Source organism: Hypomesus transpacificus, chromosome 5, assembly GCF_021917145.1.
Source record: "Hypomesus transpacificus isolate Combined female chromosome 5, fHypTra1, whole genome shotgun sequence".
NCBI lineage: Eukaryota > Metazoa > Chordata > Actinopteri > Osmeriformes > Osmeridae > Hypomesus > Hypomesus transpacificus.
This window is the reverse complement of record NC_061064.1, coordinates 5,027,481-5,044,248: the sequence shown is the minus strand read 5'-3', so window position 1 is coordinate 5,044,248 and position 16,768 is coordinate 5,027,481. Positions and strand designations below refer to the sequence as shown.

Genomic DNA, 16,768 nt, shown 5'->3' with positions numbered 1-16,768 from the left:
GCGGACGGCTTGGTCTGAAGGACCAGGATCGGAGCCTCAGGTGCGGCTCTATTTCACGGGTCAATAACCTGCTGACACGAGCGGCCAGCGGAGGCAGCGCTGAGCCCTGTAATTCATTTCTCCCAGATTAGAGTCAGCCCGGGGGACACGTGCGCCAAAGCCGGGGTGAAAGAGCGAGCGAGGCTAAAGTGTAAGCCGTCTCCGCAAGCGTTCATGTCCAAGTGCTGGTGTGCTGGGGTCACGACCCCTGGGGGCCTCGTCCGTACATACATTGGAGGGAGGGCGTGTCGAAACATGAGTACCTGTTGTATAAAAAGAAAATGAGGACTAGAAGGAAAAGCAGCTGTTTCCCTCACCTGTCTCTATTTGTATAGTTCATGCCAGTGATAATTACTTTTTTACCTTCAACATTTATGAGTCAGTGGATTAGAAAATGAACCCTGAAACAAGGATTTGACCAAGAAGCAGTCCGTGTTGAAAGCCCTTTGTGAAAGACTAGAGCCGGAAGCTTGTACATCTTAGATCCGTAATTTTTAGGTCAAATACGTAAAGATTACAATCCAGTTGAAGCCGAGGTTAAAATTGATGAAACCCAGATTATGATGGAACAGATTACAACTGCAAGGAAACCCAAAGGGCCTGACACTGAGTTTGTCAGCATGTCAATCTGGGATCTCTGCACCCTTGAGTGTGATTCGTGGATAATCCTGTGACTCTTTGTTCCTCAACGCTGTCCTAATCCAACACCAATGTCACCAAATGTCAACACTTCGGAAGATGAGTTTTTGCAAAGGATAGGTTTAGGTCTTATAGTAAATCTTTAATCTCCGGGTGACTCAAATGCATTACTAATAGCAAATAGAATGCATGTCAGAACCAGACTTTTCAGGACTCAAACTGCTGTCTATGAAGGTGTTCTCCCTCTTCACTTTTGTATTTTTGAGAGAGGAATGTATTACAGTGAGGTTTACAGGGCTTGGAAACATGAGCCTTTCGCTGAGTAATCTGTCCACCAGTGTGTCTGTTAAGGAGAGTGTTGGAGCTGAACCTAAACCAGGAATGTTCTGTGGTCTCTCTGACAGGGAGCTTTGACATCTGGCCCTATGACTAGGGTGTGGGCGACATTCATGATCCATGGAGCATGGACACGGTCTTGGCATCTGGGGAGGCACCCAACCTCCTAAAGAAGATTTAACACACCTCACGTTGTTGTTGTTGAATATGACGGTGCTTCCACTTCGCTAAAGGTTAATGTTTGGTATGGAAGACAAACTATCACCACTGTGTTGTTTTTTAACCAACTTAAATGGATTCATATTTTCTTGATAAAGCAGGGGGGATATTGTAATCTTGTCTACAACTTTCTTTGAATCTTTCTTTCATGTCAGTGTTCTGTTCGGTAGATACGGTATTTGAGAGATTTTCCACTGAATCAGGAAGAGTTATCGTTCCGTGTCAGTCATCTTGCAGTGGGTTTGAATCCCACTCAGGTCAGCGAAATTGCTGCGCTTGACACAGGCGTTGGATATCTGTGAGCGTGCACTGTTAAAGACCCATATTGTTTATTTGGACCTTTTATGATCAGAAATCCCTGGGATTAAAATAGTCCAAAACACATTAGATCTGATCTCAAAGCAAGCATCATGCAGGAACCATGACAGGAGTGGGAGTTAGAGACATAGGTGTGGGAAGAACAGAACTCCCAAACTGGACTCACTATGATGAGCAATCACTCCCCTGCAGTGGATCCTTCCACCCTACAGGGCGGAGGCATATGTCGTTTCTCTCTCATCTCTTTAATAGCTCTGGCAAATAGGGGCCATGAGGCCATCAATCTTTTTTTCTCTCCAATCGTGTACCTGTTCTTGACAAAGACAACGTTATGTTCCGCATGTTGCCCCAGCTGTGCACATCCTTCTCTCCAGTCTCTGATCATGCGATTGCGTTCAACACGTCCTAATTAAAGCACATTGCGCGGGCCCCACGTTCATCTCACGATGCAATCAGCCTCCCAGTCGGAGACAGCTCCATATTTCTCCGGCCGATCAGAGAGAATAATTCAGTGGGTCCGTCTCTTATTTACGGCAGCAGTTAATAACGTCCGAGTGTTGGCGGCGAGTAAATCTCTGTCACCACGCTTAATTTGTTGTGTACTTCAGAAGCGGATGGCGAATACAGTTGTCATGCTGAGTAATACGCTTTCGCATTAGCTCTCGCTCTGTGATATAGGACCGTGGAAGCAATTTTCAACTGAGGCATCAGGCAGCCAAAGCTTGATCTCTCGAGTGACAGGGTGGAAGGCTCCAAATCAATAGGCCAATTTAGGAGAAAGGAGCCCCTCTTCCCCCCTCACGTGGCAGAGCCTACAGTAGGGACACCTGACCTACCAGCTCTTTGGGGATTGGTTAACTGAAATCCCCAAATCACCTGACTCAGCTCATATTTATTGGCAATATGACAATGTGATCCAATTCCTTTACTGCAGATGCATCCTTCAAAAGAACAACTTGCACTGCGACTGTACCTTACACAGTTCTTGGAACAAGACTTGCCGTGACGGATGGATATTCTTCCTGTCACGTACACTCACGCACCAGCAGGAACATCAGGATCCTTTGCTTGGTAATGGTGTGACCCTGCCCATCCATTCTGCCCCGACACTAAGTGCTCCATGATCTCGCTCTCCCTGCTTGAAGACCAGCACACATGAGATCGGGAGGAATCAGGATAGTGAAACGTACAGAATAGTAACTGTTCGATCTTTAAGCAAGATATGATTGCAGGAACATATACTGACAACCTCCAGAAGATGGACAGGTGGGACTAATGGTACGGACTGGAATTATGGTGTGTGTGTGTGTGTGTGCCATACTCTGCAGGACTGCCACCTGCAAGGTAAGGTGTGTGTGACAGCATCTGTGAGGGAAATCTCAACCACCATGGCAACGGGAAAAAGGATCAATGTCTTTGGTACAAACAATACTTTAATATAGAGATTTGAGTATTGTGAGATGCATGAGTGCTGGTACATAAAAAGTGATGGATGATGAATCTAGTTCATATTCACTTTAGATGTGGGACCCGTGGCATCAAGCTATGTCTGTTTTTATGCCATCACCAGTCATTCATGTCAAACTGTGGAGGAAGATTTGGGGAACAGCCTTTTTATTAATCAAATTGTAACTCTGTGTTAGTTTCTCTTTATTTTAGTGCCACCATAGTGAACACCCATGTTAAAAATAAAAAGCGACATATTTGTTAAAAGGAATATCATAATGAAGACAAGTAATTCAACTAACCCATAGAAACTGGCATAAAGACCTCACAGCATTCTTATCAAACTCTCCCATCAGGACTAAAAAAAGAAAAGAATTAAGAAGAACAAAAATGGGCCAGGGTAGACAACAACATAAACAGCTTCTTATATCCACACTTTAGATACTGTAGTCCCATAGACTTTTACGTTTGGTTTGAAGGGGGGGGGGGTTGTATTGGATTGTCTCAAGTTTTCCCTGTAGAGGAGTCTCACTGCAGTGCAGCAGCAATAGGTCTACGGATCAGGAGTGAGAGCCATGTAGACTCTACCTAGTGCACTGAGAATAGAGGCCTCAGCCTGGACACTGTTTTGGGTGTCGTGAAGTGCAAACCGTTATCTCTAACCCTCCTTGTTCTAGCTAACATCGTCTACCACCCTGGCAAATTAGTAGTGGTAAACTACACCTGAATACATAGCTGGAGTTTGTCCCGCCCTGTAAGTATACTCACAACATAAGTTCTTTTTTTTCAATACAGTATAGTATAGATCAATAGTATTCATATAATTTTCATATCTTTTTTCATATTGCACCATCAGATGGGACACAGATCAACAGAGACTTGATTTCCTAATCAAAACGAGATATGTGCAAACATGACTAAGGACTTTATTAACCAAATCAATTCTTCCCTGTAATATCCACAAATAAAAGTGATTTCTCTTTTTATATATATATTTATAGTAATAAGAATAATAAATCTTCACATTGGATCATTTCATAGTGTGACAAAATGCTCAACTGGGCTGTCCAGTCCTGGTCAGAATGCTCAATGTCTTTAGTTGGTCAGTCCCCATGCATCCATAGGAAATAGATTTTTTTTTCTTCAAAAAAGTAACAATTTGAGAGCAGCTGACAAGTTTGGACTGGTGTGGATTGCTTTCATGCCCAGAATTCTCCAAAGTTTAAGTCAGTGTTTTAGAAGTAATTTCCATAGAAAAAAAACGTCTCCCACTCCAGAAAATTGGTGTCCAGGTTTTTATGAAAACGTTGTAATGGTAATAATGTAATAATTGATTGTTTGTAATCAATAATTAATAATCATTAATATTTGACAACCAACAATTAATAATCACGAATTAATCATTAAGAATTAACAAGAATAATAAAGAATAAATAATGTTCCCTTCATAACGCAATTAGTTTGGCAAGCTCCCCCTGGAGTCACTTCAGATGAGTGAATTTGTCTCACGAGTTAAAAAAAAACAAACAAGAAAGGAAAGAAAGCTCCAAAATAAATAATAAAGGAGATTAGTAAAAGTGACCCCTCGTTGAAGAAAAGGGGAACGTATATACAGGACTGCGTGGTGAGAGTCAGCTTACTGCACTTGAGTGTTAAGTCCAGTGTTAGCGTGAGTTTGAGTCTGGCCCCGTGCTCCTGGTGTTATACCAGCGTGTAGGACTTTGCGTAGGGGTTGCTGCTCGGTTTGAGGTGTCCTCTGGAGTCCAGCAGGGACTCCTGGGAAGTGCTGAGCTTGGCAGCCTGGGCCAGCTCCGAGCCCTCTCTGTGGGGCAGCGTGGCAGCTGAGCCGGGCTGCCACTGGGCCACTGGGTCCCTGCTGGCCTGGGGGGCCTCAGTGGGCGTAGGGGGGGCCATGCGCGAGGGGCGTTTCAGGGAGCGGCTCTTCTGAGGCTCCAGACACGCCTGGCCCATCGCCCCCTCTCCGCTGGCTCCGCCCCTGGATGTCCCCGAGCATGACATGCCACGGTTGAGCAGGAAGTCCATCCTCAGGTATGGGGGCAGATGCACCAGCTCGCCTCCTACAGGAGAGAGGAGAGAACGCAGAGTGGTTAATATTTGAACACCGGGGAGAGAGGATGGTAACTATGCTGTTATGGCATTTGACTATTTTAGACAAACAGCCTATTTTGGACCAACTCAAAACATCTACCGCAGCGACTCCCTATCATACAATACCAATCAGACACATTCTGAAACTAGACCTCTCTCCTTTGACTTTACTGAAGTCATACTTTTCAATTTTCCGCATCCATTAGATATTCTCCTAGTGCTGTACAAGCTGACTGTGTTCTTGGTCTCACATTGACCTAGACCAACATTAAATTAAACTGTGGTATCTTCCACTCTTCAATTTCCTCTGGCTCCATTATGCTTATTGTAGCAGGGGAAAACTGAAGACTGTTGCTTATCCATAACATAAATAAGTAATGCTATGGATTGAAGATTGCAGTGGAGTTCAGTAAGAATATATCTGTGTTAAATATATAATGCTAGAGTAGAAATGAGTGTAAGTTACTGTACATCTCTATGATTAACCTTAACTGAAATACACAGAACCTAATTTGTTGACCTCAATGTACAGTATAAAAGATTCAAATGTGTTTCTCCTGTGACATACCTGTGCACACTATTGCACACTGCAAGAATCTAACAATCAGCATCCAATTTGATTTAATAAGAGAGAAATAGTGGAAAATTTCAAATTTACAGCTGCAGTTTTATAGCTTACCAGATCATTATTTTCAGAACAGTTGATCTATCAGCAGTAAATACCCCTGGGATATATTCTGCTTGGCCTACTATGCAGACGCTGGCATTTACAAGGGAGAGGGGAATGACTTTGAATTGATTGGTTTGGTCTGAGTGACCCGCATTGTATTTTGAGTGTTTTTTTCCTTATTACATTTGTGGTCTGCGAAATGAATACATTGCAGTTAACAAAACAAACCATATCAGAATTAACTGGTACAGAACACTGTGAAATATCGTAATCTTTCCACACTCGTTCAGTCCAGACTCAGTGATTTTAGGGTTGTGAGTTAGGAGTTAGGAGTTAAGGAACCTGTTTGCGAGTCCCAGCATTAGAGCAAGGCCATTTTAAAACATTAGTCATGCAGGCCCAGGTCAGTTAGCCAACCAGCAGCTCGGCCTCACCCGGTCTGTGGGCCTTGGGCACGGCCATGTTTATGACGCGGCTGACATCCTGGGGCTTGGGCGGCGAGGCGGTGAAGCGGCAGATGCCCGACTCGGAGGGCGTGCTGGAGGTCAGGCTGTCCGTGTAGTCGTTGGTGCCCGCCGTCATTTGCTCCGAGGACGTGTCGGAGATGAAGCATTCGGTGATGGTGAACTTGGCGTGGCGCAGCTGCTCCTCCATCTTGGCGTGCTCGTAGGCCCGCGCCAGCTCCTCGTAGGTGGAGGAGGCACTCTCTGTGGAGACCATGCTGCTCCTCGCCCGGTCTGATGCGTGAGGCGGGGTTAGAGGTCAGGTTAGTGGAGAGGTTAGCCGCTAACGTTAGCATGGTTCAGTACGAGGGCTTCCGAGTGTTGTATAGTAGTAGTTATTAAATGACTGGTGTTACAGGGCATGGGTTGAAGTCCGTGTTAATCATAAGACGGGTAACAGGAAGTGTCGTCGGGTCTGGAATGCGTTGGCTCACCTGTGTCCTGAGATGGGCTGACACTGTAGCTGTCACTCTCCTTGTCCACAGAACCCGCCACTCTGGGCGTGGGCAGCCTCCAATCGGTGCTCAGCGTGTGGGCGGAGACAGGGGGGTGTGGCCGGTTGAGGGTCCACTGGCTTGCGTAGCGGTTGCGAGCGGCAGGGCCAGCCTTGGCGGTACGCCGGGCTGTGGGGTCTGAGAGGAGGGAGGAGCCAGATGTCACGTCACAGTGCTCATGGAAGCACTGCATTACGTCATAGGGAGAGGGACACAATGTCCTTGCCTCCGACCAGAGTTAAAATACTGTTCTGTTGACGTGAATAATTACAGGGCTTAATGTGCTAAAGTGGAAGCTTGCTAATTGATTTCATTGCCTAAGCCGTGCATCAATAACGACTCAGCTATTAAATTGTTTACTTCCAGAATTTTCTACATGAAAATGTAAAATGTCACTCTGGGAAAGGTACATGTACAGCTAAGCAACATAAGTCAATATTGCATGTAAAAGATGAGGTTCAATAAGGCACCTACAGACGATAAAACAACACCTACATACATTTCTCTGTGGAGAATCATCTAAACAATGCATCTGTCAACACAGACAACTCTGAGAGGGATGGAATGAAGGTGTAAAAAGGAACTTATTGGAACATGAAGGTAACGTGGAACAAGTGTGTCCACTGGCTCCTCACTGTCAGTACCATCAGTAGAGAGGGTAACGGAGGTGCTAATTACATCCCCGATGTCTCAGGACTGCTAGAGTCAGAGCGTTACCAGCACACCCAATTATCTTCAATTAGAGGGAGCGAACTGAGTGGGTGAGAGAGGTGGAACACAGGTCGACCCAGCTCCAAATTAACTTTGAACCGTCCTCTTGTTTGTCAACAAGCTAACGAGCACATAGACGCATACTGCAGCCTGGTGTACAACTAAAGACAGGCAGGCCCTGCATGTACCTTTTTATAAGCTTTCTTTCTAGTAGTCATATTTCGACAGACAAACCGTACGTTATAGTTTGTTTTCACCTGTCGGGTGGTCTAGAGGTGCTCCTCCGACCAAACACAAACGCTATTCTACCAAAGGAAATGAAATGTGTCCGTACTGGACTTACTGGTTCCAGGTCTGGCGTCGGACACGTCCACCAGTGGTCCAGTGGCTTGGGACAGGGACTGGTAGTGGACTGTGTGCGTCACCGTGGAGGACTTCTGTTTCTGGGTCTCCCCAAAGTCGTTGTCCGTCAGCAGCACGGTGGACCTGTCGTCTGGGGGACGGAGAAAACGCGGATACATTATACAACTACAGTTTGTCTGGGGGACGGTGAGAAGACAGGACTCTCAAACCTAGTCCTCCCCATGAATCTGGAAGAATCCACCACTGCTGTCTAGACACTGACATACTGAAGCATCAACAACCCAAAAGTGTATCGGTGTATTGTCTTTGACTTCATAGTGCACATCCAAACACGGACCCAAAGGAAGAATGTTCAGAAGACAATATTCATGCTACTAAGAAAGTCATAAGAGGGTTTCCTGTCGTTTGAAGTAGACAGTATTTCAGGGATGATATTTATTGAGTTCCACTCACCAACGGTCTCCATGGTGTCTCTCTCCTCGATGAGGAGCTGGGCTCGGGGGATGTCGATGTGCATTCGCAGGGTCTGCTGCTGCTTGTTAATGGTCTCTGCTGGTCTGGTGTTTTTACTGAGAGAACACAGGAGAGCCATTCAAGTGTCAGTTACTGGAAGCTTTCATTGTAATTCCTCTAATACCAGTACACTAATGTTTTATTGGTATAGTTGTATACGAATAGTATAAGAATATACATTATACAACTACAGTTTGCAGAAATGCATTGAACTTCTGGATGATTCTTACCTCATGAGCATCTCAGCCAAACTTTTAGCATCTAAAGACCACACAGGATAAATGAATGACCAACAATTCAGTTAAGATTAAGAAAAAAAATGCAAGTATGACATGCAATATTAGTTTGGGAATGTATGCGGTGACCTCTCACCTCTCAGTCTCTTGAGCCTCTGTTCCCTCCTCCTCCTCCTCAGCACCAGCAGGAGGGTGAAGACCAGCACGATGCCCACCAGCACGCAGGAGATGGTCACCATCATCTTCAGACCCTCGTTGCCTGACGAGCTGCCTTCCGGAGGCCCGTTTGGAGCCCTGACCAGAGGGGCGATGGTGCCTGTGTGGAACGCCTTCATTACAAACGGCCATGCACTGGTATCCTTTTAATACTAATCATCATCATCATCATCTCATAATAGTAATGACATCAAATGTATGAAAGACAACCAGGTTGATCAAACGTTGAGACCAGAAATCGAAAGTCCGAACCAAAATATAGAAAAACGTCCATATGGGGTTTGTGTTTGCTGAATGTTAAACAGCAAGTGACCTTTGTGGTGATGTTTAAAACATGCGGCAGCGCCTGTTAGAAGCCGAGTGCTTCTGCAGCTTGCATCCCAAAGTAATGTCTTTCTCTCCAATCACACAACACGGCCCGAGCCGGCAAGCTGCTGAACTGTGCTGCAATCAGCTCCTGACCTTTTGCAGAATAGGCAATAATGCCCAGTTGACTGAAGCGCTACTTAAAAGAGATGAACTCATCCTTCTCAGCTGAACCGACGCTCAGCAATTTCCCCCCCACCACCTTCTTTCACAGTTCCTGGACGGGTCGATGGGGGTAGGGGAGGGGTGAGGGCGGAAGTAGAGGCGGATGTCTGGCACAGGTGGAGACAAACGAACCCTGGGTCAAGAACCAGGGGGTTTGTTCTGATGGCAGGGGCTGAACCACCAAAAGACAGGGTTGGAGGGGGGAGGGGTCTGCCAGGTTGAGCGTGGGAGGAGTGTGTGTGTGTGTGTGTGTGTGTGTGTGTGTGTGTGTGTGTGTGTGTGGGGGGGGGGGGGGGGGGGGCTGGATGGGGTGCTGGCAGGTGATTGCTCATCTATGCCCCCCTCACCAGAGTCATATAATGAATGCGCCCTCGCTCGATACAGGGCTGATGGAGGCGTCATAAAAAGCAGCAGACAAAACAGCCGCAGCCGCCGGAGTCAGCAGAAAAACGGGGAGGCACTTTACTGTCCCGATTCATCAGCACGACCTGAACCCCCATGGCTGGAGGGGTTTGGGGTGAGGGGCGGGGGCGGGGTCGGAGAGACTGGCAGCAGACAGCCACTTTAACACCAGTGAGACCAACCCTGGAGCTCTGCTGATATGAAAATGGGGGGATTTATGTCCCTTTCTTCAGAGGTCTTAAATAATATGGTCTGATGCTACCCTTGGACAGCTGGAAATGAATTTCCAGGGGATGGGATTGGTAAAAGTCACTCAGTCTGTCATCCTGTCACAGATCCTTCACTCCCAAAAACCCACATTTCCTAAGGCCCATGACGGGACAACAACAGCGAGTGTTGACGCGTGTGCCAGGCACACGGATCACCACATGTTCCACACGCTCGTCGCACAGACAAAAAACACACGATGGATCAAGACTGGAAGTGGAAGTACGGTGAGGGAACTCACTGCCGTCGTAGCTGAGCGTGGCAAACTTGACCCTCTTCTCGGCGAAGCCGGCGCTGTTGTACACCTTCATCTGCAGCTCGTACCAGGTGGCCTCCTGCAGGTCGTACAGGATGTAGCTCTTGGTCAGCGACGTGCGCTGGGCCGTGGTCCACGCCGGCGACTCCACCGGACGGTACTCCAAGGTGAAGGACGTGATGGGGCAGCCGCCGTTGTTCCAGCCGATCAGGTTGAGCCTGACGCGCGTGGCGTTGATGCTCGTGAACAGCTCCTGGTCCTTGGAGTACTGAGGCTCTGGGGTGAGAGGGGAGGAGGACACCGTGGGTCAGAATCGGGGGCGGCGGCACGACAAGGACTCGTCGCGGGTGTGAGGAGTCGGGATGAAATGCCAGCCCTCGCGGGAGGGGACGTGTGCGTACCTTTCCCGTGGGTCTTGGCCTCGATGATCTCGCTGATCCGTCCCGGGCCCACTGCATTCTGGGCCGTCAGGGTGAACTTGTACCAGGTTCCACACTTGAGGTTCTCCAGCCGGTAGGAACGCTCGCTGGGGCTGATGGCGTAGTTCCCCCACTGCTCGCTGTTGTCCTCTGAGTACTGCAGGATGTAGCCTATAGAGAGAGAGAGAGAGAGAGAGAGAGAGGGAGAGAGAGAGAGAGAGAGAGAGGGGGGGGGGGGAGGGAGAGAGAGAGAGAGAGAGAGAGAGAGAGAGAGAGAGAGAGAGAGAGAGAGAGAGAGAGAGAGAGAGAGAGAGAGAGAGAGAGAGGAGAGAGAGAGGAGAGAGAGAGAGAGAGAGAGAGGAGAGGGGGGGGGGGGGGGGGGGGGGGAGGGAGAGAGAGAGAGAGAGAGACAGAGAGAGAGAGAGAGAGAGAGAGAGGGAGATGATTATGGTGTTATTGGAGATATGCAGACTTGGTAGAACAGGGTCCCCAGTGTGGGATGCCATCAGAGGGCTCTGAGAAGGTACCTCTGATGGAGCTGCCTCCGTTGTCCCCAGGTATCCAGGACAGGGTGATGGATGTGGTGGTTGTCTTGGTAACAGTTAGGCGTGGTTGGTCCGGGGGAACTGGAGAGTGGGTACAACACACAAGGATCTTAATGTCATTCAAACTCAAAGAGCCTAATCTAATTAGGCAAATTAGCTCATCAGAATCAAATGAGCGAGAAGGAGAGGGAGAGGGAAAGGAGAGAGAGAAAAGGGAGAAAGACATAGAGAAAGGAGAGAGAGAAAAGGGAGAGAGACACAGAGAGGAAGGAGAGAGAGAGAAGGGAGAGACACAGAGAGAAAGGAGAGAGAGAGAAAAGGGAGAGAGACACAGAGAGGAAGGAGAGAGAGAGAAGGGAGAGAGACAGAGAGAAAGGAGAGAGAGAAAAAAGGGAGAGAGACAGAAAGGAAACAGAGAAGGGAGAGAGACACAGAGAGAAAGGAGAGAGAGAGAAAAGGGAGAGAGACACAGAGAAAGGAGAGAGAGAAAAAAGGGAGCGAGACACAGAGAGAAAGGAGAGAGGCAGAAGGGAAAGAGACACAGAGAGAAAGACAGAGAGAGAGGTAGAGTGTTGTACGTGCTATTGATTCTACCCACACATTCTTTACTCTTTGAGGATATTAAGGAGTCTTTAATCCCCTCATGATACACTAACAACATCATATGGACTTGATGGTTAGTAAAGTGCAAAACAAAATACACTTTTTGATAATTAGTTAGAATTCATAGTGTAAACAGTATATATATATATATATACTGTATATCCCTAGATGATTAATCTTAGATTCAGTACACCAATTGCTCTACCCAGATACAGTGGTTATTCTACATGTTGTTTACCTTGAACCTGCAGGTTGAGGATGATCTTATCAGGGCCGAAGCTGTTACTGGCCACACAGGTGTAGTTCCCAGAGTCCTCGGCTTTCACTGTGCGGATCACCAGGCTGCCGTTGCCATGGACACTGCGCCGGCTGTCAATCACAGCAGGGGCGGGGCTTCCGTTGCTGAATCACACGCGTGTGGGATGGTTAGCATGGACACAAACACACAGCAACGGGCAAAGGATTCTTAGTTGTGGTTGGTTTGACAAAATGGAACATTGGAAAATGTTCTTCCCTATATGTGATGTCACCAGGCTGTGCAGCAAGGTTGCCTCAACTTACGTTTCCTTCAGCCACTTGACCGTGGGGGCGGGGTCCCCGACCGCCTTACAGGGCAACACAATGTCCCTCATCCAGGGGGTGGTGACGGTCCCGTTGAAGGTTAGGATCCGTGCAGGGGCTAGAGAAACACACACAACGCCTCAGTACACATGAGCAAGGCTACAGTATCACTGTCACAGCCGCACAAAGCTAACCAATCAAGATACTATGTTGGCCCGGGTTCAAAGAGAATGGGATTTCTATGGATGTTCAAAGATCCGCTATAAAAAACAGCTTTCTGCGTTAATGCAGTTGAAATGACAAATCTCTGCGTCCACTCCTTCCTCCAACTTTCACACCTAGAAGGGGGCTCTGACTGTGGCCGGGCCAGGTAAGGGCTTGGGGTCTGTGCGTGTGCGTGTGTGTGGAGGGCGGTGATTGGAGCAGCCAGAACATTCATCAGGCCTGCCTCAAACAGGATGGGAGCTTCCTGATAAGAGCTAGAGGTCCTGACTCAGAGACACTTGGCAGCCTATCACTGGGAACCATCAGCTTATCAGCTCTCACCACAGGGCACGAGTGCTGACAGGGCAAAACAGGAGCCCATTTGCATTTTGTTTGACGGCCCAGCCTGCGCTCCTGTGTAGAGATACGGTACAGTCCCCGAGGTCTCACCACAGAAGCCACAAGTAAGGAAACACATGCTTTTCATCTGGCTGGCGGTCCTCGGAAAAGCTCAAACACTTTGGCTTGAGCTTCAATGAAATCTTTCAAAATGGCCGACGTCAGAAGTTCTGCACGACGGTTCGCCCGGGACCGTGTCACCGCTGTGTAGCTGGCAGAGAGGAACATGCGCCTGCACCTACCCTCGGCCAGGGGTTTGATGGTGATGATGTCACTGGCGTTGCCGCGCCCCGCGGCGGTCACGGCCACCACCCAGATGCTGTACTGGCGGGTCCTGCTCAGGTTGGGGATCCGGTAGAAGAACACATCCGGCGCTGCCTCAAACTCACTGCTCACCTGGAGACACAGGGACACAACCACGCAGGATACAGTCACACACAGTCACCTAACACTGGAACAGGACTCATGACTTGGGATCTTAGACATCTCAAACACTGCCCAAATGAATCTGGCTAAATCTTTACATACAGTAGATTTAGATAGAAATATAGAGAGATAGAGATAGATGAGAGAATGTTAGATAGACCTCCAGCTCTTCCTGAACATTCCAGAACTTCCAAAACTCCCTTCCCTCATCCGTGTCCAGTGGCCTTACCGTAGGGTGTGGATTGGAGCAGAAAACCGTATACTTCCTAATGATGCCATTGAGTTTAAGAGGAGGAAGCCAGGACACAAACACCACCGAGTTAGACGCCGCTGCTGCCTTCACGCCGGCGGGAGGACCAGGGACTGATGGGAAATGAAGTAAAAAAAGAAAATTATTACATATCTCGTGTCAATCCTTACTGTGGTGTAACTCACTGTAGCATAAACTACACATCCAGTACTCTCTACCTCTGAGATTTGAGGTGGGCAGATAAAGTCTACAGTACGATATATTTCACAATTTATGACTGAAAAGAAACCTCTTCCACAACAAAGTTTCTGAATGCCGGTGCTGCAGCTTTTAAGCTGCTGATTTTAAGGCATCCGGACCAGATGTCACCTTCTATCACTTCAACAAAAACAGAAAAAGAGTCCTTCCTTTCTTTCAAGCCAGCAAAATTCCAGAACATAAGGCAAGCCCTAAGGACCAAAGGAAAGATGACATGCAATACCTGACTTCAGACCCACAAAGGAACCTTAGTTAGACCCCTGGGGTATATCAACCAAATCTACAACATTGCAGATTTCTATTTTTATGTTTACAGTAGAGCAACTCTCATACGAGCACAGTGCACACACGCAGACAACCCTTCTCTAACAACACACTTGAATCTGAGCACTGGAAAGTTGCATCATTTCAACCCTGGCTCGGGTGTGTCTGTTTAGAGATGCACAGAGCTCCCTCTCAGGCCCTAGGTGAATGACCGTACCATCCTCCTTGGTGCGGGTGTAGATCTGCTCGCTGCGGACACCGTCCCCGGCCCGGGTGAAGGTCAACACCTGGATGCTGTAGTTGGTGTACTTCTCCAGACCATCCAGCTCCAGGGAAGGCTTGGATGTGGTCACGTTCCTGATCTCCCCCAGTTCTGAGCCAGGGAACGGAGGGAGAGGAGAGATGGGGAGGGGAGAGGGGGTAAGGTAGATGCCAGGAGGTATGGAGGTGCGGTTGTAAAAGGAATTGAGGAGGGAGGTAAAGAGAAAGAGGTGGAGAGATAAGGAACACGTTGACAGAGACAGGGCACAGCCCAAACATCTGAGGTCCCGCCTAATAAAGACCCCAGCACGTTCAACCTCCTGAGATGAGTGGCTGACAGCGCTGCCCAGGTAACGAGAGCAAACACACCCTTTCACTGCAGTGCACAGTATATGACATGGGGTTGAAATAAGATTTTATTTCCAAGGATGTCATGGCACGACTGTGGACATAACTCCATATTCAATCACACCATGGCCACAAAGGCTAGATTAGACAGCCCAGACAAGGTCTGTTCTGGGCTCCATCTCCTTGCCTTGGCTGAGATGTTGAATTATTGATGTCTGTCTCTCCAGCTGTCTGTCACCTCTTTCCCTTTCTCTCTCTTCTCTTTTCCTATCTCTCTCTATCCCTCCCTCTCCCTTCTCTCTCTCCCTTCCACCTCTCTCTCTCCGAGTCTCTCTGCAAGTCTCCTTCTCTCTCTCTCCCTCCTTCCGTTCCACTCTCTCCCCCTGTCTATCGCTGGTTGATGCCCAGCGCTTCATTAGCACAGGTGTCAACCCTCCACTGTGATGTTTTTAGGAAGTAATCGAAGCTTGGGCTCCCCCGGGCAGCTGTGTGCTATGATGAGCTCAGTTGTGTAACTGTACTCTGGTTCACCGGACTGGATTTTGTTCAACTCCCCAGACCAGGATTTCGTATTTCTGGACTGTCCTCACGCCGTCTCTTCAACTGTTGCTCTGGGAGCTGTGAGTCGGGGGCCGCTAACTAGCCAGTCTAGCACAGACAGCTGGCCTTTATATCGTCCAGTCCACTGCTCCTCTCTTGTAAAATGGTTTGAACGTATACTCCCTCTTTCAGTTTAGGATATCAATCAAATTGATTTATTGATTAGCCTCTGGGAAATGTTGTAGCATTTCCATTCTGTTAGCATAGATAGAGGAAGACCTCTCAGTTTTACCACCACGACAATGTCATGTTAAAACAAAGGCTTACTACACCCTCTGCTGGTTAATAACTGATACTGCTTTCCAAGGGGAATGTAGTATGTGTGTATCATATCGGGATTAACAGAACAGCAACGCCAAATACTACTGATAGGATCGTTCTACTGATATGAGCTGAACAATTGTGATTTTTTACAGAATTTGTGACAATTCCTTATCAACACAAAAACAAAATTGTGGAACTCAAGACACCTTTTGAATGTATCACATTTTGAATGTCCACACGGTATGTGTTCCGTATGAACATGCAGTCCAGTTTTAAACATGTCTTTCAGTGGCATTCGCTGTTACCATGCAAACTAGGGGTGTCTGTCAGACTGGGAGCAGTCATGTGGTACGGGTGCACGCAGGGCCCGTCAGAACAACAGGATGTGACAGACCAGAGGTCAAAGGTAGCCCCGCTGTCACAACCCATCACCATGACATGTCTCCACATTGAGACTGCCTGGCATGTTGTCTCGGTTTGACTGCGCCTCATAATATCTGCTTCCAATCCTGTATTCTGCGAGCCATATGGAGCTGTGTGTTCAGAGTTCTGAAGGCTTCTTTTTTCACGGTGTGTCGCAAACAAATACGGCGTGTGACAGAGTGACGAATGAAAAGTGACGGGTGTACTTCTGACCCCAGTAAGTGGGTTATGGCATCAGAGTGTACCTTGTGTCGGAGGCGTACCTTTGCAGGTGGGCCAGTGAGAGTGCTGCGTACGCCAATCACATTCTACTGTGTGAGCTGGTAGCAAACAGTGTGTAGCTACCTCATGTGCTTGTGTGCGTACGTTTGTCCATGTGCGTTTGTGTGTGTGTGTGTGTACCTCCGTCTGGTAGGTTGGCCCAGTAGATGACCCTGAAGCCCAGCAGGTTGCCGTTGAGAGCCTCCTTGGGAGGGGTGAGCCAGGACAGGGAGATGATCTCTGGGGAGGAGGCCGTGGCCTGGACGTTCTCTGGAGGGCGGCTGGGTACTGGAGGAGGTCACATGACAACACAGGGTCTCACCGGCAGTGACAAAACAGTCCAGCAGATGGCGGCGTATGACTACTGTATTTTACAGGCTCCCCAATAAAGAAACAACGTTGAGACACAGTAAT

The 16,768-nt window shown here is 48.0% G+C and overlaps 1 protein-coding gene across 1 annotated transcript in view; it reads right to left on the bottom strand.

Annotated features, from left to right (window-relative positions):
* Window positions 1–2,983: 2,983 nt before the first annotated feature.
* The window catches only part of dscama (Down syndrome cell adhesion molecule a), a 67,724-nt gene continuing 53,939 nt past the window's right edge, over window positions 2,984–16,768 (bottom strand). Inside the window, 16 exon segments of the mRNA XM_047020940.1 lie at window positions 2,984–5,075; window positions 6,211–6,513; window positions 6,714–6,911; window positions 7,828–7,977; window positions 8,301–8,416; window positions 8,591–8,621; window positions 8,733–8,912; window positions 10,254–10,544; window positions 10,670–10,858; window positions 11,215–11,313; window positions 12,074–12,237; window positions 12,397–12,514; window positions 13,242–13,395; window positions 13,655–13,788; window positions 14,415–14,570; window positions 16,496–16,648. Of these exon segments, the coding sequence (XP_046876896.1) occupies window positions 4,699–5,075; window positions 6,211–6,513; window positions 6,714–6,911; window positions 7,828–7,977; window positions 8,301–8,416; window positions 8,591–8,621; window positions 8,733–8,912; window positions 10,254–10,544; window positions 10,670–10,858; window positions 11,215–11,313; window positions 12,074–12,237; window positions 12,397–12,514; window positions 13,242–13,395; window positions 13,655–13,788; window positions 14,415–14,570; window positions 16,496–16,648 (2,813 nt within the window). The 3' untranslated portion in view covers window positions 2,984–4,698.